At 41.1% G+C, this 26,284-nt stretch overlaps 2 protein-coding genes and 1 long non-coding RNA gene across 7 annotated transcripts in view; 1 reads left to right on the forward strand and 2 right to left on the reverse strand.

Moving 5' to 3' along the window:
* Positions 1-23,955, forward strand: part of LOC139775549 (uncharacterized) — a 117,596-nt gene extending 93,641 nt beyond the window's left edge. Inside the window, exon 4 of the long non-coding RNA XR_011718848.1 lies at positions 23,179-23,955. This is a non-coding gene — a long non-coding RNA (uncharacterized lncRNA). The remainder of the gene's footprint in view (positions 1-23,178) is intronic.
* LOC139775527 (F-box/LRR-repeat protein 4-like) lies at positions 4,698-9,715 on the reverse strand. Of its 3 annotated transcripts, none has more exons than XM_071711578.1 (8): positions 8,763-9,715; positions 7,309-7,486; positions 7,083-7,194; positions 6,507-6,966; positions 6,231-6,417; positions 5,794-6,145; positions 5,353-5,707; positions 4,698-5,199 (listed from the first exon to the last, which is right to left on the reverse strand). In XM_071711578.1, exons 2-8 carry the CDS (start codon positions 7,309-7,311, stop codon positions 4,872-4,874), a joined length of 1,797 nt encoding a protein of 598 aa, XP_071567679.1. In that variant the 5' UTR covers positions 7,312-7,486; positions 8,763-9,715; the 3' UTR covers positions 4,698-4,871. The 3 variants fall into 3 exon arrangements, with proteins under 3 accessions (XP_071567679.1, XP_071567678.1, XP_071567677.1); XM_071711577.1 differs by having other exon boundaries at positions 7,309-7,554; XM_071711576.1 differs by lacking the exon at positions 8,763-9,715 and adding an exon at positions 7,623-8,068 and having other exon boundaries at positions 7,309-7,554.
* LOC139775547 (uncharacterized) lies at positions 16,996-26,053 on the reverse strand. Of its 3 annotated transcripts, none has more exons than XR_011718845.1 (3): positions 25,806-26,052; positions 25,515-25,644; positions 16,996-23,548 (listed from the first exon to the last, which is right to left on the reverse strand). XR_011718845.1 is itself a non-coding variant. In XM_071711626.1 (2 exons), the coding sequence occupies exons 1-2, from the start codon at positions 25,975-25,977 to the stop codon at positions 25,574-25,576; spliced, it is 243 nt and encodes an 80-aa protein (XP_071567727.1). In that variant the 5' UTR covers positions 25,978-26,052; the 3' UTR covers positions 25,312-25,573. The 3 variants fall into 3 exon arrangements, 1 of the variants encoding a protein (XP_071567727.1); XR_011718846.1 differs by lacking the exon at positions 16,996-23,548 and adding an exon at positions 23,772-25,060 and having other exon boundaries at positions 25,806-26,053; XM_071711626.1 differs by lacking the exon at positions 16,996-23,548 and having other exon boundaries at positions 25,312-25,644.
* Between the last annotated feature and the right edge of the window lie 231 nt (positions 26,054-26,284).

Here is a 26,284-nt window from a genome sequence, read left to right on the forward strand (position 1 = left end):
GTCGGACGGGTTTAAAGTATCGTTACGCGTCGCGGCGATGACCCTCGATTAAGCGCCCACCGTCGTCACCGCCGCCACCGCCGCCACCGCCGCCACCGCCGCCACCGCATTCCGATCCTCCTTTCTCCGCTCTCGCCGAGGAAGCCTGCATGCCGTGCTTGCTTCCCTCGGAACGGTCCCAGGGATCCGGTATTACGAGAGCGCGCATTATCGCGCGTAACAGCCGATATCCGTCATCCGGCGCGATTAAACGCGAGACGATGGTGCCTCTGACGCGACGCCCGGGGCAATCAGCTCGTTCTCGACGAGGAAGACGCGGCGCCGGCTACTTGTTAGAATAGGAGCAGATAGCTTCCATCTCGCGAACACGCGTTAATCAAAGTTAATCATGCCCCAATTGACTTTCCGTCTAGTTCTGGGTGAATAGAAAAATATCGCGGCCGATCAATATTGATACACAAAATGGAGAAGACTGAAAGACCAATATATAATTTTAACTATCACTTAACGATATAGCTATCGCCAAAGTTATTTATCGACGTGTTAAGCTAACAATTTTAATTATTGGTGCTAAAACTCAAATATAATCCGTGCGATAAATGGAGCGTAATTATAAACGCGCTACTCGTCGGCAATCCCGATTCGTCAAGTCTTAGATCTTTCCTCGTCACTGTTGGCTTTCGCGTTTAATTCATCAGCGTTGCTCGACTGATGTGAGTCGCGTCCCTCTTTTATCAGCAATTATAATCGCGCGAGTGATCCCCGGGAGCGGGTCACCCACCGCGGGTGGTATTCTGCATGCATAGTGCAGCCCGAGGTTGAGGACCCTGCGTTTGAAGTTTACCTGCCTGCGACAGAGTGTGTTTACAACAGCAGCAGCCGCGGGCGTATTGAAGGAATTTATGCCTAAAAGGAAGCGGTCGGTCGTTCGGTCGGTCGGTGGCCGTTCGGAGGCCTCCGACCGAGGTGATCGCTCCTAGCCGTGTCCTCGAGATTGACTGGGCGTTGGCTCCGGGGGCCCCCGAGCCTCCGCGCTTCCTCATGTAATCGGCCTCTCCTTCTACCTCCGGGGAACGAATCTCCGTATCTAAACGATTCACGCGCCGGTCCAGCCCTTCCGCTTCCTTCTCGTGGAGCCGATTATCGTCGATCGACGTCTAGTTAGGAGTACACGATACATAATTCGCATTTGCGAACGATTGTATTCACGCGCGGAACGGATCTTTTCTGGAGAAAAGATCGATAGGAGGAGCGACGATATCGATTATTCTATTTAAAGGGAATCCGATTTCCAATAGCCCGCAAATGTCGCTGGTCTAAATAAAAAAAATATGAGAATGACAATAAAAAAAAAAGAGAGAGAGAGAGAGAGAGAGCAAAGGAGAATTGCTATTTGACGTTTAAAATTTAAATATTAATATTTTTCGGCATTTTAAATAATAAAATAGCATATTTCTATATTGAAGTTTTGATAAGCTCCTTGATCTGCATTTTGAGCTTCAATGTACTTTGCAGCTTTGCATGCAAATTTCTGATTACTTTATATCTTGTTAACTCTTCTGAAAGTACGCCCGCGCTTCCAGCCATTTTCTTTGCGATATCAGCTCCGAGAGAATCTTAGCGCGCGTAAAATATTTACAATTCGCGCCCTCGCGCCTCGTTACGCCCGTTACTCCTTTCGATCTTTAAGAGATCGTCTCGCACGATTGTTAGTAAATTGATAAATCGCTCCGAGGATTAGGATGAGAGATACTGTCAGGTCATCGAACAAACTCTGCTCGGACGATTTACCGCTTAGTTCAATCCTGCGGGTTTAAGAAGGAGTTGACCTCGTCTTCTAGAAGACACGAACGTCACTTCGTGGTCACCATCAGCAGTATTCATCAGGGAATAATTCTGCTTCGTTGTGTACAGAGATATTTAGTCAATTGTTTTAAAAGCAGCCAAGCAATAAGTAGTGAGATAGAAATGGTTGGTTATTATGTAAATAATGATGGATTCTATAAGCGTAACGAGAAATTGTCTAATGAGGAGGGAGGGGAAAGGGGCACATTGCAAATATTACTTGAATTTGCGATGTGTTCATTGTAGCTCTGATGGCCTTATAACATATTCCATAAACTACCTGGATTTCCAAAATTACGAGGAATTATGTCAGTCGGTTTCCAAGAGTTATTTATAAGAGTTGCACAAAGGACTGTTGCTAAGGTGCATCGAAGAGTCTTTCAGGTACTCGATCATAATGCGGTCACGTGGCTCCGAAGCGTTTAGGAGAGGTCTTGAAGGCTATACGCACTATGACCATAGAAATCGTACAGTCTTCAGAACTGTTCTCCCCGGATTCAAGCAGGTGTTCCATCGGTATGGGAAAATCCGGCAAGATGATCTTCCGAGATAAAAAAGGAACTCGGACGAAGCTGTCTTGAATCAGCGTGCCTGAAATATTTTCGAAATTCGAGCATTCGCTGGTTCAAATTGACAAACGTGAAACAAACGACAAATACTGATAAATAGCGACGAGCGCTGCAGTAAAATTCTATTAGAAAAATGTTTGTTCAACGCACCGATATATTTTTTTTTTCGTCGAAGAGGAGAGAGAGAGACTACAGAAAAATGGAAAAAAAACCGTTGCGAATTGGCGAATCTTGATGAGAACTCTGCGTTTCGACGAAATTACGCTTCCTTTGAAACCTGATTACGGCATAGAAATCGCGCTCTCAATACGTCTTCTTCGAGCGAGCTCGAAATTTCATCCCTGACATCGGGGGCTGCATGTCGGGGAGCGCAGTCTTTTTTTCCAGACAGCACAGAGATCAGCGCAAATGGCGTTGCGTTATAGTTGTGAATGGCGAGTCATTTGCATAAAGTTTCGTGCGCTAAGCCGGGGGTGCGTGAAACGAGTCCGGTGCCCTTCGCGAATCGAGGGGACACACCATTCCGCCAAGATTAATGGCGACACGCGGGAACGGTTAGCGAATAACACCCTCGGTGACTTCGCGTGGCTTGAGTAACCAGCTGCAATAATATCCAACGTAGTAAAGTGCCAGGTAATTGAATATTTAGGAACATGATTATTTTATCGGCACAATAATTTCATGGAAACTGATACCGGAGAACAGTACAATGGTCGATGTATTGTAAAAGAAAATAGTCGCCATAGCAATTACCCGATGAGATGCTCCAGTTTGTCAACCATAAGTTCATTATCTCAACTTCATTATGTATTAAAGATCATTTTATTATTCATAACACTAAAATATTATAGTACAATACAATTAATACAACTTATGATTTCTGGCAGCTTTCATATTTTCCGGATAATTCATATTGCACACCAATAAGAGGTGGATACCGCACCGGAGAAGGGATGAGGGTCATCGCCGAGTATCAAAACGCGGTAAATCAGACGTTTCTCGTCATTGGCAACCGCGGGGTGGAAGAAATCCCCGCTTCGTTTATTCTGCGTCATTGCGGGAGCGTACGAGCCGAGGGGCAAAGGGAGAGGGACTGACGAGGGGTCGTAACCAGGGCCAACCCTGGGTCCTGGTCGTGTGTCGAACAATGCGCCGACTCTTCCCCTTATCCCGTCGCCCGCGCACCTCACGGAAGAAGAAACCTACGAGATCCCGCCGATCGCTTTCCCACGACTCCTACGACCGTTACAGGTTTCCTTTCCAATCCCTTTTTTGCCTCCACCACGGCCTTTCTCCCTCTCCCGCCACGTTGTCGGCTTCTCTTGCGCTCCTCATGTAAGATTCGGAATGATCTTACCCGAGCTACGAAACGCACGTGTGCGCACGCATCATCTCGTTGGATGGGGACGAACAGAAGGGAAAAAAAGAGATACCGAGAGGTTGAAGAGGAGAAATGTCGAGTTCTAGGACTCGTTCGCCACTTTACATGTGTCCGAACCGCGAAGGGTTGATTCTGATCGCCTGCGACATCCGGAAATGATGGAATGGGAATCTAGAGTAAAAGAGCAATCTCCGATAATACTTTTTGAAGTAAAACTTTTGAAATAAAACTTCTTTAGGCACGGTAGTGAGTTCGATGCGACACGAAATCACGAATTTCGCGACACAAATTTTGCGACACGAAAAGTGTAAAAAAAATTCGACCAATAGGCGTACGGCATTGGCGAGACGGCTCCTTCTTTTGGCACGGTAGTAAGTTCGATTTTGCGACACGGAAAAGCGACACGAATTTTGGGAAACTTGAAGGTGTAACGAAAATTCGACCAATAGGCGTACGAAATGAAACTTCTTTGACACGGTAAGTAAGTTCGATTTTGCGACTCGAAAACGCGTCACGAAAATTCGATCAGGCGTACGGCACTGGCGAGACGGATATAGTGAGAACTGCGTGTAACGCTACATTTTCGATTTGCCGCCGGCTTGGAGTGACTAATTCCGTTGTATTGTTTTTGTATTAATTTCAGAAAAGTTATGGCAAAGCCTTGCCTTCAGAAGTTTCACTTCTAACGCGCGTGGCGACCACGCGTTCGTTTTTTTTAACATTATCATTTTTCAAAATAATAAGTTAATTTCAACGTAATAAAACTGTTAAAATGTGAATAACAACGATCTTGACTGTGATTCAAGCCGCGACGCAGCAATGAGACAACCGATCAACATCGCAGAAAAAAGGCTTCAACACTTCGATTATATTTATATAATCGATTATTATTTATATAATAATAAATAAATATGAATATTTTATTTTTATTAGGCATTAACTTCTTTTACAACATACAATAGTTCACTAGATTATTTTTAAAAAGTAAATATGTAAATATGAAAATATAAAAAGTAAATATAAGTAAAAAGTAAATTGTTGATATGACCCAAAATAGTAAACAGAAACTATTAAAATTATCGACTATATAAATCGTAGTAGTCGAATACATAGACAGATACTTGCGGATATTCTTTCTTCCATTCATTGATCATATCATTATTTCGACTAACATCACAACATATGAGATAAAACTTTTGCAGTTTAGGACATTGTTCCATAATAATGGATAAATTCTCATATGTAGCACGTTGCACACGAAAAAGATGTAACTCTTCCATGTTTTGGCACCCCGTTAGTAATTTTAAAATGCGATCAGTGAGGGCAATAGAGGCAAGATAAACTCCTTCCAAACGTTGACAGGAAGAAAGTAATCTGCTCAAGCTGTTCTCAGCGATTGGGTGTCTGTAACAAAAATCATATAATTATTGCAGTACTTCAATCGCAAAGAGAAAATCAATGTAACATTTTCAAGATGCTCGAAATGCAAGAGAAGCATACACACAAATTTCGATTAAAAAATATGGTATTTTAAGAGAAAATGTAGCACATACTTACAGGGAAAGATGCAATTTTCGTAAATTTTTACAGTCAGCAAGGGCATCAATACCCTGAGATGTAAGATCAATAGTATACAATAAACTTATTACTTCCACGTCGCGACATGAATTTTTCAATTCTTTTGCAACAACGTCTATGTTTCTCATATTAGGGTTCACAAGTTTCATTAATTCAGGTATATATAGTTCTTCCAAATGTAACTCATGCATCCCTTGATTTTTTTGCAGTATTTTGCAAACACGTTGAGCCTTTATACGTAGACTACTAAAGTTTAAATGTTCCAAACTATTCAGTCTCTCGAGATACGAAAATCCTTCGTCGTTTATACGTCCACAACTATTTAGATCCAATTCTTAAAAGAATATGTATTAGTCATATGCAATTCATCCATAATCTTAACAATTATATATACACAATATACATAACATGCATACGTACCTTTTAAATTTTTGCATATGTCTGAAATTTTAAGTAAGACAGAACTATCGACAGAATCGCAGTGACTTAATCTTAAGTGCGTTAAACACTTGCCGCAAATGTCAAGAAATTTTATAAAATCCTTGACAACAAAGTAGCATCCTGTAAGATCTAATTGTCGCAAATATTTACATCTAGGTGTAAAATAACAAAATATATCGCACATATATTTATCAGATTTAATCCATCGCACGTTTAAACGTGTATAGAGTTCAGGGTCCCGTATTAAATTATTAAAGCGCCAATTTACTTCACTCATGCGGCATAACGTCGTCAAATCTAAGTTTTTAAATATTTTTAGCAGTATTTCATCCTGCAAAGATAAAATATAAAACTTTAATACACGAAATGACATTGCAATAAATATTACGAAAAATAGACTTCTTAGAATACTTTACAGGAAAGTCTGACAAACTGCGTGATAGCTCCTTGGACTCATCCGAAGAGAGTTTCATACGCTTCGTATAATTTGAATGGCTTTTTAATAAAATACGACGCGAATATCTTTGTCCAAGGGGTTGTACATAACCCGGGATCACCTCCCGAGATACCTTTTTGTTTCTCTTATAAGAGGTCGTTACATCGCTGCAAATAACATCAGAATAAATTAATATTTATTATTAAAAGAATAAAAAAATATTGAATATTACTTAATATCAACGATTATAATATACCTTTCACAAATAATGCAATATTCGGGAAAATTCTGTTGCAGATGAACTATATCCAAATTTGCACTATTTAAATCTGCTGTTAAATTATGAACTTCCTCATGGCATGGAGAGTACATGCAGTTAATTCTTTTTAACAGATTAGTTAAACTCTCGTTAGGATTTCTAGGTAGGATCAATTCTGATGTACCGATAAGCATCACAGCATCTAGCATTGTGTAAGACTTAGGTGAGCTGTTCCTAAATACCAATCTGAGAAGATCGGTTTTAAAGTTACACGGATGCGATAATGGTGGAGAAAATAATCTTGATGTCGGCGGTACAATTTGAGACGATTCATCCCACAACTTAAACCACTGATTATTATTAGAATCTTGAGCCCAAATTTGAATTACGTTTCCAGGATTATACATTTCATATATAGTGACTCTGACTGGATATACAGCTTCATGAAAGTTGAGATCTTCAAAATAGAAAATATAATTATATTCTCTTCTCAACATGCAAAAATATATCTCTAACAATATCTTATTTACCAATTCAAATATTAATACATTACATACTAATACAATTACATACCAATATAATTTTTTTCGACCGACGACACCCAATTCCAAGCTATAACATGAATCTCGTAATTCTGTACTTTGTTTTCCCATGGAGATGTTGAGATACCAACATTACGAGGTGTCTGTATTAAAAAATCAAAAAGTGTTAAATACTACAAACTCTTGTAGCGTAAATTTAGTTTGCAATTACTTTACAGTACAGGACAGTAACAGATAGTACCAGAAAATACACATACCATGTCATATCTAAAGACTGGTAAATGAAAGAGTTCTCCATAGTTTGAAAATTTAGGTGGCCCAATTATGTCAGGGGCAGTATAAAATATGCTAATATTCTCGTGGTACTGAACATATCTTCTCTTCACAAATTGATAGATAAAGTCAACACGATCATCCTCCTCTCCTACGGATACTCTGCCGACATAGGGATATCGGTTACAACTCTCGCAATATGGTTGATAATGGAATGCCATATTTTCTCGCTGAAAGAAGATAAAAAATATCGAGAATAATAATCCTTGCTTTTTTAGCATATACTAAAATATATTACCATATCATAGAGGAAAGTCCCCTGTTATGAGATAGGCTCCTAATATGCGACAGCAAGGTTTCTACTAAACTAATAGGCCCTATCTGTTGGTTCCACCATGAACTTATTACCCTTGGGATAAAACCTATTTAGTGGAAAATTCATTGTTTGATCGTGCGTGTAGTCGTTGCAGAGAAAGAAATTGTGAAATTGGATGTTGTCAAGTGCCATGGATATGAGTCTTTAAACCTTGTTTATTATATAATTAATAAATATTTGGCAATAAGTTCTGCATGCAGCGATAGAGTAAGGTCGTATTAATAGGAAAATACGGGATATGTTGAGTTGTTCAATTGTAGAGATTAGATTTGGTGATCGCGAAACCGCAAGGCGTGGTGCTCGTAACATGAGATACTCAGGGTACTCCTGGGTTGCTGGAGTATGAAAGTTATTGTATAGTAATAAAAGAAGAGAAAATGGGGAGAGTTGGCAATTACCGAGCCCCTAAGAACCGAAGCGTATATCTAAGCTCAGAAATGCTTCAAAAAAACAAACTGTGCAGTTTTAGATAGGTCATTTATTTGGCTATCCATATATCATACCAATAATGTTGAAAGTTAAACACAAACTAAAATATTAATAATTTTTCAAAAAGTGAGAAAACGCGGTATTATCAAACTGGTCTGATAATATCGTGACCAGGTCTGATAAAATCGTGCCCAGTTTAATAAAGCCGTACCTATAAAAATTACTCTGGCTTCAGCCAGTGACATGAAGTAGAACACAATAACAAAATGTTTTTCTTATATTTATGCATTAATATCGTCTAGTAGGTACCTACATATAAAAATAAGTGAATGCGTTAACAAATAACGATCATTATAAATTCAAATCAAAACTTAAGCAACGATCTTTTCTGTAAGCACCTTACATTGTAAACTAAACAGTCTTGGTAACTCTTAACACACAGTTATCGTTATACCTATGAGTATTATACCTTGGGCGCGAAATTATCAAACTCAATCATTTCACTTTACAACCTTAAAATATATAGGAAAGAAACGCGTGTTTCTAAAATCACTTTGCAACCTAATTTTATAGTGTTTTAGCTTATCAAATCCATCAGGATTATTTCTCTAATGAAAATATTATGTTACTCACCTCTTATCGAAACTACCAGCAAAATTGCAACGAGCAAGCAGAGAAGCTTCCAGAGCGCACTGTGTTTACATGGACGGCCGGAACGCATTGACGGCGCATGCGGGTGGGGTATTTCGTGTTACTCAAAGTCGGTAAATGGCGCGTCGCTACCGACCTTGGTATTACTCTATGATATTAACATCATTGTAGGCGCGTAATACAAATAGTTATTGAGATAAACAATGGCACGGAATTGTCAACCGCGCGGTAATTGCCAACTCTCCCCTACTATAATGCAAATGCGCAAATATTTTTGCCGAAACGAGAAATGACTGATTGTCATTATTTGTTGACGCACGCAAATTCGTCAGCTCGGCGTTTCGTGTCTGTTTCTTCGTCATCGAGAAAGGCGTAATCCATTCACGAAACTGACGTCCATTCGAAAACGTTTCTCCATCTCGTGTAGCAATTGAGAGAGCAAGGCGGAGAAAGAAAAAAAGTCGCGCGACTCCCGGTGACACGCGACATCCGACATCCCGTAATTTCGACGGCACGCCACTTATTGGACCACTTTCACTCTATTATTGTCAACACAAAGAGTCCGTTCGTTATTATCGGCAGCGTCATTATTCTCCTTATTGCACATTAAGGCTCGATTAGGGCTCGCAGGTGGTCGCCGTCATGGAAATTGCTTCTACGAACTTTCTGCGACGCACGTGTGCGCTAATGGTGATCGTTTCTTCACGAATTTCGTTCGGAGTTCCGAAGGAGCTTCCCGATACGCGTTCCTCATTGCTAACAAGAATGCTGTAACTCCGAACGGGATGAGATATACGTTTAGGTATACGTAATACGATATTATGTGACTTTGAACAATGAGGATGTATATTATATGTCAATAGCAGATAAATATCGATACTTGAAAATTGTACAATTCTTTAAAATCTATTTTCTTTTTTTTTAATTTCAGCAGGGATGCAGAAATTCGATGCATTAATATATATGTATATGCTTGCAAATAATTTACATTCTCCACTTGTGTATTATTAAATAAAAGAAAAAGTCTTATTATTTCTTGTGACTCTTACAATTCCGCAAGGAAATATTTTGTCAATAAAATTATAGCCAAATACACCAACAAAACTAATGTTATATTATTATTATGCTATATTATTATGCTATATTATTATTATGCTATATTATTAAAAGGAATGTGTGCAGCAAGTAATTAAAATAAATAATTAGTTTTTTGCAAATTAAATATAAACCGAATGATTTGCTTAATACGTTTGCTATTATTAATTGTTACGTAAATCATAATGAATAATTTTGAATTAATAATTACGATTTAATCAGACTTGAATTAAATGATTAGGAACTAATTAAAGTTTTGAAACATTACGATCGACAATAATAATACTAAATTAAAACATTTTGAAGATAAGATAATAAATCGAGTTGCAACTAAAATTATCTCGATGATAGAAATTTCGGGGCTTCACATTCGGCCGATGATTGGCCGTTCAACGTTATATTTATCACTGGCGACCGCAAGAATTTTGAAACTTTCTGGATCGCGGTCGGATGACATGCCTGGCCAGGAGGAAGTCCTACCTGGTCGCACGTCGTCATACACCGAAGAAAGGTGCGGCGAGTGGCTTTAGAGAGGAAAAAAATTTACGGCTAAGGGAAACATCATGCGGGGAATAAAAGCAGGCACGAGGATGAAACGTGCCAGGATATACATCCTAAGTGTCTTTTGTACCCTCCTAGGGTTTGCGCAAGGGAATTTTTCTCACACGGGACTTAGAAGGTCCTGCGAGAAGCGATGCCCGATCCCGAACAATAATAGGAACTTAAAAACGATCCTTCCCGAAAGCGTCATTGTCCTGGTTTCTTCAGAAATCAGGGATCGTCGTCTTTTCCTCGTTTTTTCATCCTCTTTCGCGCGTCTCTCGCGGCGTGTTTTCTCTCTCGCTCCACCCTCTCTCGGCGACGCTGAAATTCTTGAAATCGTTCGCCTGTGGGTCACCGACCTCGGGCCCATGTGAACGAACTGTTTCGCATTTTTTCTGGCCGTGAAAATTGAAAAGGGACGATTCTCCACAGGTTCGTACTTTGACGCGAAAGTTAAAAGAGGAAACGGATCCTAATGAGCGATCGAGGTGGGCGACGGTGATGAAGTAGCGAGAGACGTGAATCGAACAACGAATCACGCGAGAGCGTCGTCCTATTAGTATTTACGGAGAAAATGTCAGAGCGACACAACCGATCGCGGACTCTTCGCGCTTCCACCGCACCTTTAAGCCGCATTCACGTCACTTACGTAACGCGATGAACTCTCGCGGAGCGTCCTTTCTCTTCCTTTCGACTATCTCCGTCCTTCGCCAGTGGCGTCGAGGCTGCGAGATCGGAAGAAACGACATATCCCGCAAGAATTATCCTTGATAATATATGAAACACATATACCTATATTCGTTATAGTCGTTATAATATATTCAAAACTGAATCAAGCGTTGTAGGGAAAAATTGAGAAAAAATTAAACATCTCTTGATAGATAATATTAAATCAATTAGCTTCTTCAAATTAATTAGTTGTAATTTCGTTTTTTAAATGTTCTATGTCGCCAAGTTGTACAGTTTTACACTCGATTCTTACCTCACGTATACGTACTGCTGTTCACTGTTACATATTAAAGGATAAAATTTAAATACCTTAAGTTAGATAATATTTTCTTGTTTTTGACTACCATATATCAAAATTTATTATTTTAACACAAAATAGCATTATTTTAACTTCATTGGTTTAGTTAAATTAACGAATATTAAGTAGGAGCAGTGGTGACCTGCAGGAATGATTAAAAATTACTCAAATTGAGTATAACTTGACACTATGAATTTAGTGTTTCACACACACACACACACACACACACACACACACACACACACACACACACACACACACACACACACACACACACACACACACACACACACACACACACACACACACACACACACACACACACACACAACACACACACACACACACACACACACACACACACACAAGTTGCGAAATTTTATTCGGATTTTTTAAGTTATTTGTGATAAATGGACTACACTTCCGTATTTCTTCATAGGCAGTAGTCTTCGCCTTTCGAGCCTGAAAATGTTTTGCGATAAAATATTTGTCCTTTCAGCTTTTTTCCCAAATTTTCCCTAATTAGATTTGAGATTTCCTCAATCTGGGGGGATGTAATTCAGTATGCGAGGATGCTCTCTCTCTCTCCGTCGATTCTACGCCGTTGCGCCGCGTTCCGCGCGGTCTTCCTTCGATTCTCCGGGGTACCGTCTTCTCACCCACGATACGGCTTGCGCAACTTTATTCTGTTACTTCACGAGGATTTGCTCGCACGAAGCTAACCTATCCCCCCGTCCTCCCCTTGTCCCCCTTCTTATCCGTCGGAGCAGAGATCGGCGCGGGTGCTTTGTCGATGTTGGGTAATCCGACAGCAGCAAGAACATCTTAAAGGATGCATCCCGGATAGATTTATCGATAGCGTTATGTAGACGCGCCGTGTTCGACGCGCCGCGGATAGAGTCGCAACACGATTGAGCAGCGTGAGTCGTTGCTTTTCGTGTTCTCCAATACGAAGAATCCGACAAACGTAGCTCGTCCGGCGATGCACAAAAGCGTCGTGCCACGAGTAAAGATGAAGATTTAATACGTCGGAAGCTTAACGCTCGGTCCACAGACAGGTGAAGCGAGGTCTCCCTCGGTAGAATTTGACTTTCGCCCTTTCGCGCTTAAATATTATCTGATCGCAATTACTATTTGTTCTTGGACGTATCCTTTAGTTGGACCGTCACAAAGCGCGATATATACGCGCAACTCTCAGAACTCCTTGAAGAAAGTTGTATCCTCACCTTCACTTCGTCTCGGCGAAACACCCGCGTTCAAAGAGATTGAAAATGTCAGGGACCCTCCGTCTGTATCGCTACGAATATTCGATTCGAGAACGCGTTATTGAGTCATTTCTAATCTCGATGTCGTCGACGAGACAATTGTACGAGGCGAACGATTGACGCGGCTCGCCTGCGCTCATCCTCACAGCATCCTTTCCCTTTCGTCGCCGCGAGGTGCGAGCGGACCTTTAGCCGGCCGAGAAGCGCGCGGATACCGATTCGCGATGAATTATTTCATAAGCGTTCCCGATACGGAAAAGTTCATCGCTTGCCGCGCGCGCGCGCGCGCGCTTGCATGCGATCCTAGGCGATATGAGGGGTTGCGCAAAAACCAGTCGTGCCGACACCAAGAGGGATTCTGGAGGAAGAGCGACGGCGACGCATGGCGTTAAAAAAGCGGAAGTAGGGGGAAATCGTGAGGGACACGATCACGGAATTGTACACTGAAAAAGATATTTATTATTTGGCAAGAAAATAGATATCTTTGAATTTAGTTTCCTTAATTCAAAAAAGTATTAGGCAGATTTGAGAAAATATTTTAAACTCAGAAAAATGTTTTCTTAAATCTACCCAATTAATAAAATTAAGAAAACTAAATTGAAAGAAACTAAATTCAATGCTGCTCGAGAGTAACCGTCTCCTTGTCATTTCATTTGAAGTCCACGGAAATTCTTCGTGATTTTAATTCTTTCGTAGCCAAAAGAGAGGAGCGAGTGAACGCTCGTTTCTGATCCCTTTGCTCGCTCTATTTACACAGTCACGGATATAACTCTTATTTAAAAAATAGGAAAATGCAGATAATTTTGTAACGTAGAACTGTATAATTTTACGAAACGGTGACTTTCCTATCTAGGTGAATAAGTTTTAGGTAATGATTTTAAAACGACGGACGTCGCGTATAAGTTTGGTTTAATTCTGACTACATGTTCTGAATTAAATAACGAAATGCTAAATCACGAGAGTATAATTTTACAAGTGACCCGATGGACAGGATCGTTTCGTCACGAGATCAATATCTAATTATCGATGTCCGATTTTAGTTTTTGGCGCGATTCAAATTAATCACATACACGAGCGTGTGTGGCGTCCGCGGTGGATTTGATTAAAGTTCATCAGATCGGTAACCGATTTTGTCAGAGAAGTCGTTGCTCGCTCGGTTCGAGGGGGCTATGTTTAACGGCTCTGAACGAAGTATCTGTAATCGATGCAATTAGGCGTCTTTAGACCGCAGTTCGATACAGGTGACCCCGTTTATACAAAGAGCGTCACATTTTCGCGGATGCAAAATGATGCCGTTGATATATCAAGTTCCTCGAATATTGCCGCTAAATTAAAAACACCTGATATCGGAATACAGTAAATGAGTATTCCTTTAAAGAAAAGAATTATTCTTGGCGAGGAAAGGAAAACGTTATTTAATTAGTCTTGAATACAACTTTCGATCAAAATTTAATTTCCGAAATATAATTATTTTTGGCGAGGAAAAGAAAACGTTATTTAATTAATCTTGAATACAACTTTCGATCAAAATTTAATTTCCGAAATATTGAGCGTTGGTAAATAGAAAAATGTAAAAAAAGCTGCCATTTAGAACGCCATTTCTTCTTTTTAAGACTGTTAAAAAAGAGGAAGTTAAAAAGGACTAGATAATTAATTTAATCGCAAATAAATCCTATTCTTTTCCGATTCAGCTTCGAAATCTTAACGATACAGATCGGTAATGAGAGATTGAAGTTTCGCGAAGTCATCACAATCGGAGAAACATTTCACGAGACGGCCGTTTAAAGAGATATCTCGCAAAAATTACGAAAAGGCATATCTGGAACATAGGACTCGCAGTTGCTGTGGCTCCTAAGACGAGCTCAACATCGTCATTATAATCAGCAACATCATCATCATCATCATCATCATCATCATCATCATCATCATCATCGGCATCATCGCGCAGCGGCGACCTGGACCGATTCGCACGCCATCCACGCGCGGGGAAATACCGAATGGGACGCGATCTCCTCATCCTTCCCGGCCGCAAATTGCTTTTCAAACCGTCTCTTTCTGCGTGCGGTCCCCACCTCTGCGTTCGCAGTCATCCCCTTCTTCATTTCCAACGCATCCGGTGATTTGCGTCCCATATCTCTCGCGCACGAGACGGTCGAAAACGCGCCACATGCGCTGACCGTTCCTTCGGTTTCCTGTACCACCGAACTGCGCACTCCATTGATCTGCTTTATTATTCACGAACGAAAATTACGAGATTGTCCTTTTTGAGAATCCTACGGATTAAACCGAAGCAATTATATAAAGATTTAATAAATAATGTCCGGCGGTCGTGGCTGAATGTGCAAAAATTAATTCACGCAAGAAAGATCGTTATAGCAGTTTATGTGAAGTTACGAACCGACAGATTCGTACGAGTTGACGCCACAATAATATCATGAAAAGTATTTGCTTCTAACATCTTTAAATTAAAAAGAAAACAAAAGGAAAATCTAAAATATTATATTAATTGTTGATTTTTCGTTTTTTAAATTCACTAAGTTTGACATTTCTCGTCAAAGAGATGGTCGAGGCTGTCGTCTCGCCCAAAATTGGTAACATCGAAAATAAGGAGGCTCGCTACAAGCTAACGACAAAACGTCATTCGCGGAAAGTACGCGGGACATATATACCGGAAGAAGAAACGGGAACGGGAAGAGGCATGAAAAAGAGAAAGAGAGAAAGGATAATTGGCGAGACGATTAGATCGACGAACGACCGGGCACGCGATTACGTCAGACGTTGCTTAATATCTTCATGCGAACCGGTACTCGGCGAAGAGGTCTCGCGATTGCACCAGGTGTAGACACGAACGAGAGTCGTGCCCCGTCTGCTTCTCTTCTCCTCCTCCTCCTCCTCCTCCTCTTTCTCCTCCTCCTCATCCTCTTCAAAAGTCCGCGCACGTTTTCTCCGGATGAGAGATCGGCTAAAGGTTCGGCTCCTCAGTGCGCTCATCGTTCCGTATACTCGCGCACTCCGGGACATTTATGCGAGAGGCGAGATAAATGCATCTCTCGTTCGGCGTCGTGTGGGTGCCAAACGGATCTATCCTTAAGCGGGATTGCACAAGACAAGTTTGATTAGATCGCAATCCGAGGCGCATAGACGAGGGAAAAGGCGCTAATTATTTTTCGTAGCGCCGAATTTTGTCATCTTGAACGGCCTCGGTGATAACGAAATCGTTATTGCGCGATAAAAAAGAAGAAACTTTTTTTTTAATGCTTATGTTTCCCTGATAGATACAGATACAGCCTGCAGGTACTTGGGAAAATTACCATGCATTTTTAGCTACCTAATACTGGTATAATATAATAACGTAGAGTTATCGCGAGAGTAAACCAATATTCGAGATTGACCTTTTCTCGGCGAAAGTTTAATAGGACATCACTTGTATACCCATATATCGTATCTTCTAAATTCGTAACGCCAAATGCTTTTATAACTCCTATTAAACCGTTCAAATTATCATAAATCCCCGCATATTTCTAATAATTGACAGACTAGACGGGACACCTATATTATTTACGTATTAAAATCGATGCTGCGTGTAAAAAGGGAATCCAAATTGGCGAAACGTTCAGCGAGGCTGCCATGTAATCGTCCCACCGACGCGACGCCGACGGGGGGGGGGGGACCATGTATACGCGGTGACATAGAGCGAGAGAGCGGCGGCGGGAGATAAAATCCGCGCCGCGCCGGGGACCGGGGAGATCGAGGGAGAGAGGAAGCGAAGTTTCTTCGGCTGACCCGACGCGCCGACGGAACGAGCTCGCTCACGCGTCCAATTGCACAAGCCCCGCTTTCCTCGTGACATAATATTATTTAACCCAGAATAATGCCGGCGTGCCAGGCGCTTCTTGCGCAACGCGGCCGCCGCGCCGCCGCCGCGTGCCGGTATTTCGCGAGACCTGCGGTATGTGCGTTTGGAGCCCCGGGCCCTCCCTTCTTCTCCCCCCCCCTCGATTCTTTTATTATATAAAAGGCTTCCACCTCGAAAAAAGGGGCCCCCCGCCCGACGACGTCTTGAAGGAGAGAAAGAGGGGTCCGACGCCTCCTCCCTTTCGGTATTAGGAAGTCGTGCGAGAGGCCGCGATACCGCGAGAAAACTCGCGGGTTCTTTCGCTCTGTATACTCGATTGGAATCGGTTTGGCTTTAATTATAGAAACCGATTTATATAACGTCCGCGGCGGGATCGAAACGCCGAATGATTTGCCGCGGAAAAAGAAATCTTAGAAATGCGCCGGGAAATATCATTTTTCCCACTGTTTTATTGCGAGATGATAAGTTATATTCATACACAAAGATCCAAAAAGATATGTCTATTTTAATTAATTGCACAATTATTCTTTATTTCCCGACTAATTTTTAGATATATTTTTAGCATTGATGATTTATCCAGATAGGAGCATTAAAAAAATTCAAAGTTTACCAACATTAATTGATACAAGGATTCTACGTTTAAATCTTAGAACTAGACTACGTAGACTACAAAAAAATTATATCCTTCTTGTGTCTAAGCATTATTAAGATCCAGCAAAGCGTTTGTTTAGCATACTCATGATAACGGCGGCGAGATTACGCCGCGCGCGGCGCATCTCACGTAAAAAAATTACGTAATTTGCACTGCGCTTCGGAATAATAAGGATTACGTCAAAACATATCCGCGTGCTGCAGAAACGACGATAAGCGCGAATAGCTTTAAACGGGGTTGGCAAAGGGCGCTAAGTCTGATAAAAAGGATTGCGTACTGGATAATGACGGCCCAGAGCGAGATGCTTGAGACGTCAAGTTGTCTACCCGGCGATATTCCTCAAGTAATTCCTGATATTAACGCGTTTGTTCGCGTACGGCCGAGCGACCGGCGCGCGGCGTGATGGTAGGTCATGTCGTGGTTCTTCCAACACAGTCGCGAGAAGATCGTGGATCCTTCCTCGGAGCCCACGGCTGGTACGATTTCCTCGGCGATCTCTCTCTACGAGCGAATTAAAAATCAATCAATTTCTCATTTATTCTAAATCAATGAGATAGGGGTGAACAGTACAGTTGTTGGCCACTTTACAATAATTGGCCACATCTTAAAAAATTAAAGATTATAAAGAAATACTATTAAAATGTTTTTAATTATTTATAAATACAAAAATATTATCATTATTTTTTTATAATTAAAAACATTTTAATATAGTATTTAGAGTGGTTAATAACTATACTGTTTACTCCTATGCTATAATTTTAATATCTTGTCCAATTTATTTAATATTTTCGCGTTTTGGTCTCTGAAACGAATCATTGCCTGTTCTACAATACATAATCATTATGATGGCACATGTTCTTTGTACATCGTACGGTTTTGCGAGGGTTAATTTGTGTCGGGGAAGAAGGCGCCAGTGAAAGGTTTCCCCTTGATAAGAATGCTTTAAATCACGAAATGTCATAATGTATTAACGTAATTAATTATTTAACTAAGAGTCATGTAACGGGTAAGATACTTAGTCCGCTGTTAGATAAATCCCGGAAGGATTGCGTTAGGTTCTTGCTTGTCGCGCGAGACAAGTCGCAAAACGAAGAAGAAACGAGAATGAAGAAAGATCGTTGCGTTCGTTTCGGTTTACGTCGCGACCCGCTATTTATAAAATCTTTTTAGTTACAAATTAACGCCGGTGATAATTTCCAGACTTTTATGTACTGAATTATATAGCTGGTTCTAAGCTACTTCAACGTCTTGAAATCTGAACACTGGAACAGCCAAAAATTCCTTTTTTAGTAAAATCATTATAAGAAGATAAAGATGTCATTTTTGTAAAAATTAATTCATTGATTTAGAATTCGTTTAGACTCGTATAATTCACCGATAAATAAAATATGAAAGAAAAAAAAGAATTAAGAAATGAGACTGTCGTTGTCGCTGAAAAATATTTATCGATCTAAACAAACGATAAAATTCTACCGTTAAAATTTGCAATAACAATCGTCATCCCTGATGATTTACCGAATATCGTTTTTTTTTCCTCTTATTGGCAAACATCGCGGTCGATTATGCTATCCATTCCTCATTAGCATTAACTCCTCGGACCCGTGGGTGACCTTACGGAGGATAAAAGACGGATTTTACGCGAACGACCGAGCGTGTCCCATACGTGGCATTAGTATTCCAGCGGTTGCGCGTGCCTGGTTGTACGGTGCTGGTACTGGACGAGGATACGTACACGCGTGAGCGGCGTGCCAGTGCGTAGAGCTGGTGCGTGCATCGCTAACGCGATATGCCATGACTCGTCGCGCGAGCGATTCGGCCCCCAAAGGTCGGCGTGCGGTACGAAACGCAAAGCGTTTCACGTAACGCAGCGAGCGCGTACTCGCGAATTTTCATGAAACTTTAAACGCGCATCTCGAACGGGAAAGCGATAAAACGATGATTTAGAAGCAATTTTCTAACAGATAAATAGTAAAAATAACACACGAGAAGCGATGCTTTTCACTCTAATGTCCGTTTCTATTAATGCGGATTAAATTTAATCTCGGTTTAATTTACGTTTTATCTTTTTCTAATTCTTGGAACTGGGAAAAGATAAAAGGTAAATTAAATCAAGATTAAAATTAATCTACGTACATTGGTAGGAACGGTATCAGTTTGACAATTCATTAGTAAAGATAAAGTCAAATTATTTTATATTGCTATTTTCTAAACAATGCATCATGTCGAATATATAGAGGAAAGTACCCTATTATGAGATAGGATCCTAATATGAGATGGCGGGGTTTTTTCATGATGGGATCAACAGATGGGGCCTATATAGGGCCTTTTAGCCTAACATATCTCATATTAGGATCCTGTCTCATAATAGGGGACTTTCCTCTAATATATGTTATTCCTATAATTAATGTTGAGTTACTTTCTTAAATGAACCACGGTATTATCAAAGAATATCTGCCGGGATCATAATTTCTTTCACGCGTGATAAGTAATAAATTAAATGGAGATGAAAATTGCGCGGTATATGAAAGCGGTACATCATCACCTCCTTCATCTTCGTTTCCTTTGTCCCCTTCGATCGGAGGAGGCATTCACTCATTGGTCACGCGTAATAATGCGATGCATCGCGGGGGTTTGCGTCAGAGCACGTCGTCGTCGCGAGAGTGTCGCGACCTTAAAAGAAGGAAAAAAAGAAAAGAAAAGAATCTAGTTTATTTCGCAATAAATTCCCCGTTCGCGAGTCGAGCCAACGATGCGCGCGGCGCGATGTGATTTGTGTATCGTGCCGGCCCTAACTAAAGGTCGAGAGTGGAAAAGAGATGCGGTTGCATCCTCCTTGTGCAACTTCTCCTTTCTCGGTTTGCGGATTTCTGCGGGAAACTCTGACGCGCGGGACGACCGCGGCGCGGCGGCGAGTTCTCTCTCGAGCGGGCGGGAGTCGTCGAAGGCGGAGAATCGGAGATTACGCGATAGAGATAGGGCACGTGGGTGACTCTGTTGATCTGGAGCCGCGCTAATACCGGCTCCCGAACTGCCGAATTTATCGTTTGCGGTTTGAAAGCTGATCGAGATGGTGACGCGAGATAATTTTGTTGCAGACGCGTCATTAATCGTGTAAATACTGATCGATAGCGAAGCCTCTTTGGTCAAGAAGACACCTCCACTTCGGAGATCGAATCGCGCGCGATACAGATATTATTTGAAAATTGATTTGGAAAATGATGGTTTGAATAATTGTGCGTACAATACATTTTTTATAATAAATTGTGTAAATATTTAATATACTGATAATACTTGTGTCGGGAAGAATAAATCGAAGCGCGGCGGATTGAGAAGAAATTTCGTCCTATAATTCGTTGCCTCTCTCTCTTTAAAATGTTTCAATTTCTAATAAAAAAGTTAATTCCTTTGTGTAATTTCGGTTCATAATTTTCGAATATCAGGGACTTGATGATTTCCACGGAATGGAAATTCCCATGAATTCCTTGGAATTCGCTCATTCTCCGCGGGGTATGCACTCTCGACGTAATCAAAACGGTTAGACGCGAGTCTTCTAAAGATGGAGGAGGCGAATTACCGTCGAATTGATATTTGCACTAATCGGATTCACGAGCGAATATAATCCTAAACGAGCACACGAACACCGTCCCATTAAACTCACGGGGAAGTTGAAGCGAAAGTTTTGAATTTCACGATTCGATTTTTCACCATTTTGCACTTGTATACCGTTACCGATTAAAATTATTCTTGTCGAGAACGCAAGATTATTTTGCTTTATATATGATACTGATGATACATCGAAAAAACTCGCGAAACCGAAAACAATCAAAACGCAATTAAAAAAACAACGCATTGAAAACAATCCGAATTTTTCGGTGCTAGATAAAACATGAAGCTTTGAATGAAAACAGCGGGCAATTTGATGAACCCAGTTGCCCGGGACGCAAATATTCTCGAAATAATCCGATCGATACGCGCAGACAGTTATTCCTGAGTCTCGCTTTGGTATGACATAATTCGATAATAAATTTCACATTCGCTATATACGAAGGAATCAAATCATCGCTCTAATTTCAGCGAACTCGCTCGCTCGCTACCTCGTCATAGAGACATGTGCAAGAATATACCTGGCTAGGTCGAATTTAAATTCCTAATTAACGAAATTATTATTAGAGATAAACAACGCTATCCCGCTGGCTGCGAATATTTTGCTCGAGATTCGAAATTGATAAGACAAAAAGATAATAGTGTGATGATCGCGTCGAAACTGGAAACCAAAATCAAACAAAGGCTGCGTTCCGATATTTACTGTCAGCAACTGTCAGTACTGAAAATCTATAGTATACATGACGTAAAATATATGAAAAAAAAATAGATTTTCACTGACAGTGAATGACAGGGAATGCAGCCTGCATAGTATATTTGTAATATGAAATTACAAAAAGATAACGAAGTTGTATCACAGTAAAATGTAATATAATTATTTATTTACGCGGAATAAGGCACTTAAATTAATTTTATAGGGCCGGAAAACGCCGCTGGGCGACCAAGAAACCGATGAAATCCGGGAGAGGCTGCGTTACATGCATAAACTCCTCGGGGCCTTTGAAACGAACGCGAAGGAACGGTCTTGCAATTACGCGTTGACGCAATAGTGCGAGGGGCGCACCGCGCGCTCTCCGCGGGTTCTCGCTTTCTCTCATCTTCCGAACGATCGAGCGGCTGGAACGCTGGATATATCGAACGGGGACGGAACGAAGGACCTTGATCCTTCTCACCGCGACACCTTCTCACCGTTTTCCCTTCCCTTCTCCGTTATTATATCTTTTTTTTCTCTCTTCTCCCTCGCTTGCGATTCGAAGCGCGCGACGACGGACGTAGCTCGGGGTTCTCGCTCGGTTTTTCTCCGGGCTGTGTGGATGCGTTACGTAAGGCGGGGTTAACAGCGAAATTCTCGGTTTCCACAGCCTAGTGAACCGCATCGAATCGCCGGGATACGCGTACAGATATATTGCAACGTGCTCATTTCTGCGGTCGTGCCGCCACTCGCCGGAGAAGAAGGACAAAAAAGAGAACACCGCTGCAAAACCGCACCGAACGGCGCTTCCGGAGGAGTCCGTATGTTTTACGTCTTGTTTGCGGCGTGTTCATTTTTCTGGCAGAAAAAATGGGGGCGAGCGGGGTGTCCTCAATGACTTCGATCGCGGTCCGGGCCAGATTTGACAATGCGACGGAGATGCGCGGACTTTTGGAGTACCCGCTTCTCTTTCCGGAATTCAGCGAGGCAACCCTTTTCCGGGTTTTTATTTCGAACGCAGATGGTCCACACGAGATTCAAACGAAAAAGAGACACGCCAAGAAAATTCCCTTTTTGAGCGGAAATCAAGAAATATAAAACAAATATCAGATTAAAGCTAATTTTTTACTGATTACAAATTATACTTTTATCGTGTTATCATGAATTACCATTTTGAATCAATAAAATAATAAAAGCTGATTATTTCGTAACTAAAATCCATTGAAGTCAATTTCGAGCTTCGGATGCGCCCAACGTAGTGTTCGAAAATCGAGTTCTATTTAGCGAACACTCTCTCGTATTGCGGTGCAATGCGCAAACGTTCTCTTTAGGCCATATTCGATTTTACTCACAAGAAACACGTTTATACTATATTGACAAATTAGGCAACTTAACTTCGATCCACAATATCTCGAAAGCTAGACGCGTCGTAACGTAATAGTTTATTCGCAAGTAATGATCTACTTTTGAAAACCCTTCCAATGTATACCTCACTCAATTTAAACTTTTTGTGCTCAAAAAGGAGACTTTTAAGAGCCATTGTGAGCGTTACTCTTTCGATCGAAATAAAACGCTTCGGTATTTGCTTAATAATCGACCTCTTTTTCCTTCCCTTCGAAAGGAGGATCTTTTTTATTTCTAATAACTTCGTGTTTCTTCCATTAAGGATGCACGAGATGGATCAGGCGGGTCGCGGGGCACGCGGGCCTGATTGTCTGTCCATCGCAAACGGGGCACAGGCAGCACACGTAACAGGCACGCCGAACGTGTACCGGATGGATCGCTCCGTGTTCCAAGTATTACAAGAGCGATCTCCTGCGTGTCGAGACTGCCGATGCGACGAGAGGCCGTCTTCGCGGGACGCACTCTTCCTCGTGTGCCACCGTCGCCAGAAAACGCCAGGGTGTGGCGCCAAAACCCGGGGAACAACCTTAGGCACGACCTCGTCCGAGACGGACAAAAGCCGCGTCGATCGCACCTCCGGTTTTCGGCGGCTGGAGTATCCGCGTGGGATGGCAAGGGCCTGCATTCCACTTCTGGAATTTCATACCTTACAATTAGAAGGAAAGGATCGTATGTCCATTTCGAGAAAACAAGGTTTAAAGTTTTAAGTAGGGAAATGATATATTTTTTTTAGATATAAAATAAAAGTAGCGATTTGATTTATTAAGTTTTTAATCAGTATCTTAACTCAGGGATAGAAATTAGTTTAGTCTTAGAGAAATGTATGAGAGTAGTAAGGTAAAATTGTAAACCAAGTCCATTTCTTCAGCAAAAAGCTGAAGTTAAATAAATTATTATTATTAATAAATATCTTAACTGACATGTTTAATGTATAACCAATAACACGCTGTACCTGGTTTAAAAATTAAGCACTATAAAAATGTTCAATACAACTTTTTCTAAATATTGTATCTTAGTAATAATAAACACATAAAACGTTTTACCATTATACAATTTAAGCTCCCGTTATATTGAAAAGTGTATTAACTCCATTTTGACAAAAAACTGGAGATACGATCCTTTATCTCTAAGGAAATCTACAGATTTGCTATTGATCTGCCGATCGACCTGCCGCAGGTCGTGCAAATGCATAGTACTGCGTTAGCTCGTCATTTCAAACAATCGCATACTTTCTTAAAATGTTCCTTTAACATATCACGTCATGTTTCTATTTCTGATACTGAATCGATCATATTATAAAATAGGATGTAATCTATTACCTCATCGACATTTAACTACAATAACGATATACAATACTCTGTCCCATTTTTTTATTTAAAGATCTCACTTTGGACAAAATAAATTTCAATAAATAACTTTCCCTCGATTTTCCGGTATTCATTTTTCGAGATTATTGAAATTATTCAGAGAAACGATCGCTGTGTTATTAAAAAATTTATCTTTTTTTTCTGTAAATGGAAACAATTGCGATTTCAGATTTCTTCTAAGTTTTTAACAAATCAATTCAACGGATCATCTGCTCAAGTTGACTTGAAATATGAACATCGGACGATTAGCGTCCGATGTTCATATTCGAATACTCGCGACTTCGACTTCGTGGGATACGTCTCGGTCGCGTAGGCGATCGATCCGCGCCGCGGACTGCGGACTCGCGCAGCGGGTAAGACAAGTTTACATCGCTACGCAACGGCCGGCGCGTCCTGTAAGTGTATCGTCGAGTACGTAACAGGAAGTAACGCGGCGCGAATATTAACGAGCGGGCGCGCACCACGAAAGCGTTTACGGCTCGCTCTCCGCGCTGCACACACGCGCGCGCCTTCGCATTTTGCAACACGTGCAATATGCGAATGCGCGCGCGTCCGATGTGTTTTCGCACCGCATCCAGCCTCGACAGCGTTTCGCGGAACGGGCGCAAACAATACATATATAAGTAACGCTTCGCCTCGCATTCCGAGGTCGTGAAAATTAAAAGTTTTCACGGCGGGAAATGTTAAAGGAATTCCGCATTTGAGAAGAGAGTAACTGCTCTGCAACGTTTTACAAAACAAGACACATCTTATTTGCCTTTCTTGCCATTTTGGAGTCTGGAATAAAGAGCATCTTGTATATTTTAAGACGATATAAGTATTGCTTTGAAAGCAAATTACCTAATTGGTCATCCAAAACTTGGATGGCACAGGTATTACATAATACTATATATTACATTATAGTATATTATAATATACATTATAATATTATATAAATACTATAACAATGTTATATAATAGTAGAAAGACTTCCCAATCATCTTAATCACATTTATAACATTTCTAATTAGGGGAGATATTCAATATGGTTATATAAAACAAAATAAATCTTTAATATAAAATCTTAACGGGATAGTACAATAAGCTTATCAGGAAACATCACAATATCTAAATTGCTTAAAATACTCTTAACCATATTTGTGAGAGATGCGATAGACAAATCTGATGATGGGTGAAGACCCTAAGCGAAGAGTGTAATTTGGTATACACATTATTTTCACATTAGACTCACATTGTTCTTTATGTACAATCGCTACACGCAAAAGGCTGTGGATTTGAGTAAGTTATTCCTCAGCTGCGCTTAAATTTGTCTTGGAAGGGCGGCAAGTCCAAGATCCTGGCTGTGCCGAGGAGTACCAGTACTGGAAACGAAATAACGTTTGAATAAGATTCGTCAATTATATTTCGTTAAGTGAGATTATTTGCGCCGAGGGTGCGAACGCTCCTCAGCAATATTCTGTTTTTTTACATAAAGCAGAACAAAGCCGGCAATGTTCGACACGCTTGCTCGGAATCGACGTACCAGAGGCGACCGAGTACATCGCTGCCTTTCCTACTTGCTTCTGGTACTGTTTGGAGTGATGACAGACGTATAAACCGGCGGCGACGAGGCCGCCGCCGCTCAGCAGTCTGCACTCGAGACAATCGCGGTTCCTGTTGCTGATCATACTGTTCACCGTGTGTACATTCGTCATGTCTCGATCTTCGACGCGGTTCACGAAGACGCCGCATACGGCGGGATTTTCCAGCGAGGTTAGGAAACGAACCGTGCGACCATCATTGGACACTTGTCAATTGTTCAACCATCAACTTTCTCGATGCGTTTTGGAACGCATCGGAAAATACATCTAGGGACTTTCGGGAAAGGTTTGTTCGTGTTGCTTGAAATTCCTAAAGGTGGAAGCACATAAAATTGCAGGAGCCATGAGCAGAATGCAGAAGCCATATGCGCATGCGCTATGGTATCTGTAGAGCTCTACAAATACCATAGCACATGCGCAT

This window comes from Temnothorax nylanderi, unplaced genomic scaffold (assembly GCF_030848795.1).
Source record: "Temnothorax nylanderi isolate EJ_2023f unplaced genomic scaffold, tnyl_v1.0 TNYL_tig0100_pilon, whole genome shotgun sequence".
Taxonomy (NCBI): Eukaryota; Metazoa; Arthropoda; class Insecta; order Hymenoptera; family Formicidae; genus Temnothorax; species Temnothorax nylanderi.

Excerpts from the sequence above, each read along its gene's own strand:
- LOC139775527 (XM_071711576.1), bottom strand. Across the intron at positions 6,418-6,506 it reads TATTGCATTATTTGTGAAAG|CGATGTAACGACCTCTTATA; the intron begins GTATATTATAAT and ends TGTTATTTGCAG. Across the intron at positions 5,708-5,793 it reads CATATGCAAAAATTTAAAAG|AATTGGATCTAAATAGTTGT; the intron begins GTACGTATGCAT and ends TATTCTTTTAAG.
- LOC139775547 (XM_071711626.1), bottom strand. The coding sequence starts at position 25,977 with ATGACGAATGTACACACGGTGAACAGTATGATCAGCAACAGGAACCGC. Across the intron at positions 25,645-25,805 it reads GATGTACTCGGTCGCCTCTG|TACTGGTACTCCTCGGCACA; the intron begins GTACGTCGATTC and ends TTTCGTTTCCAG.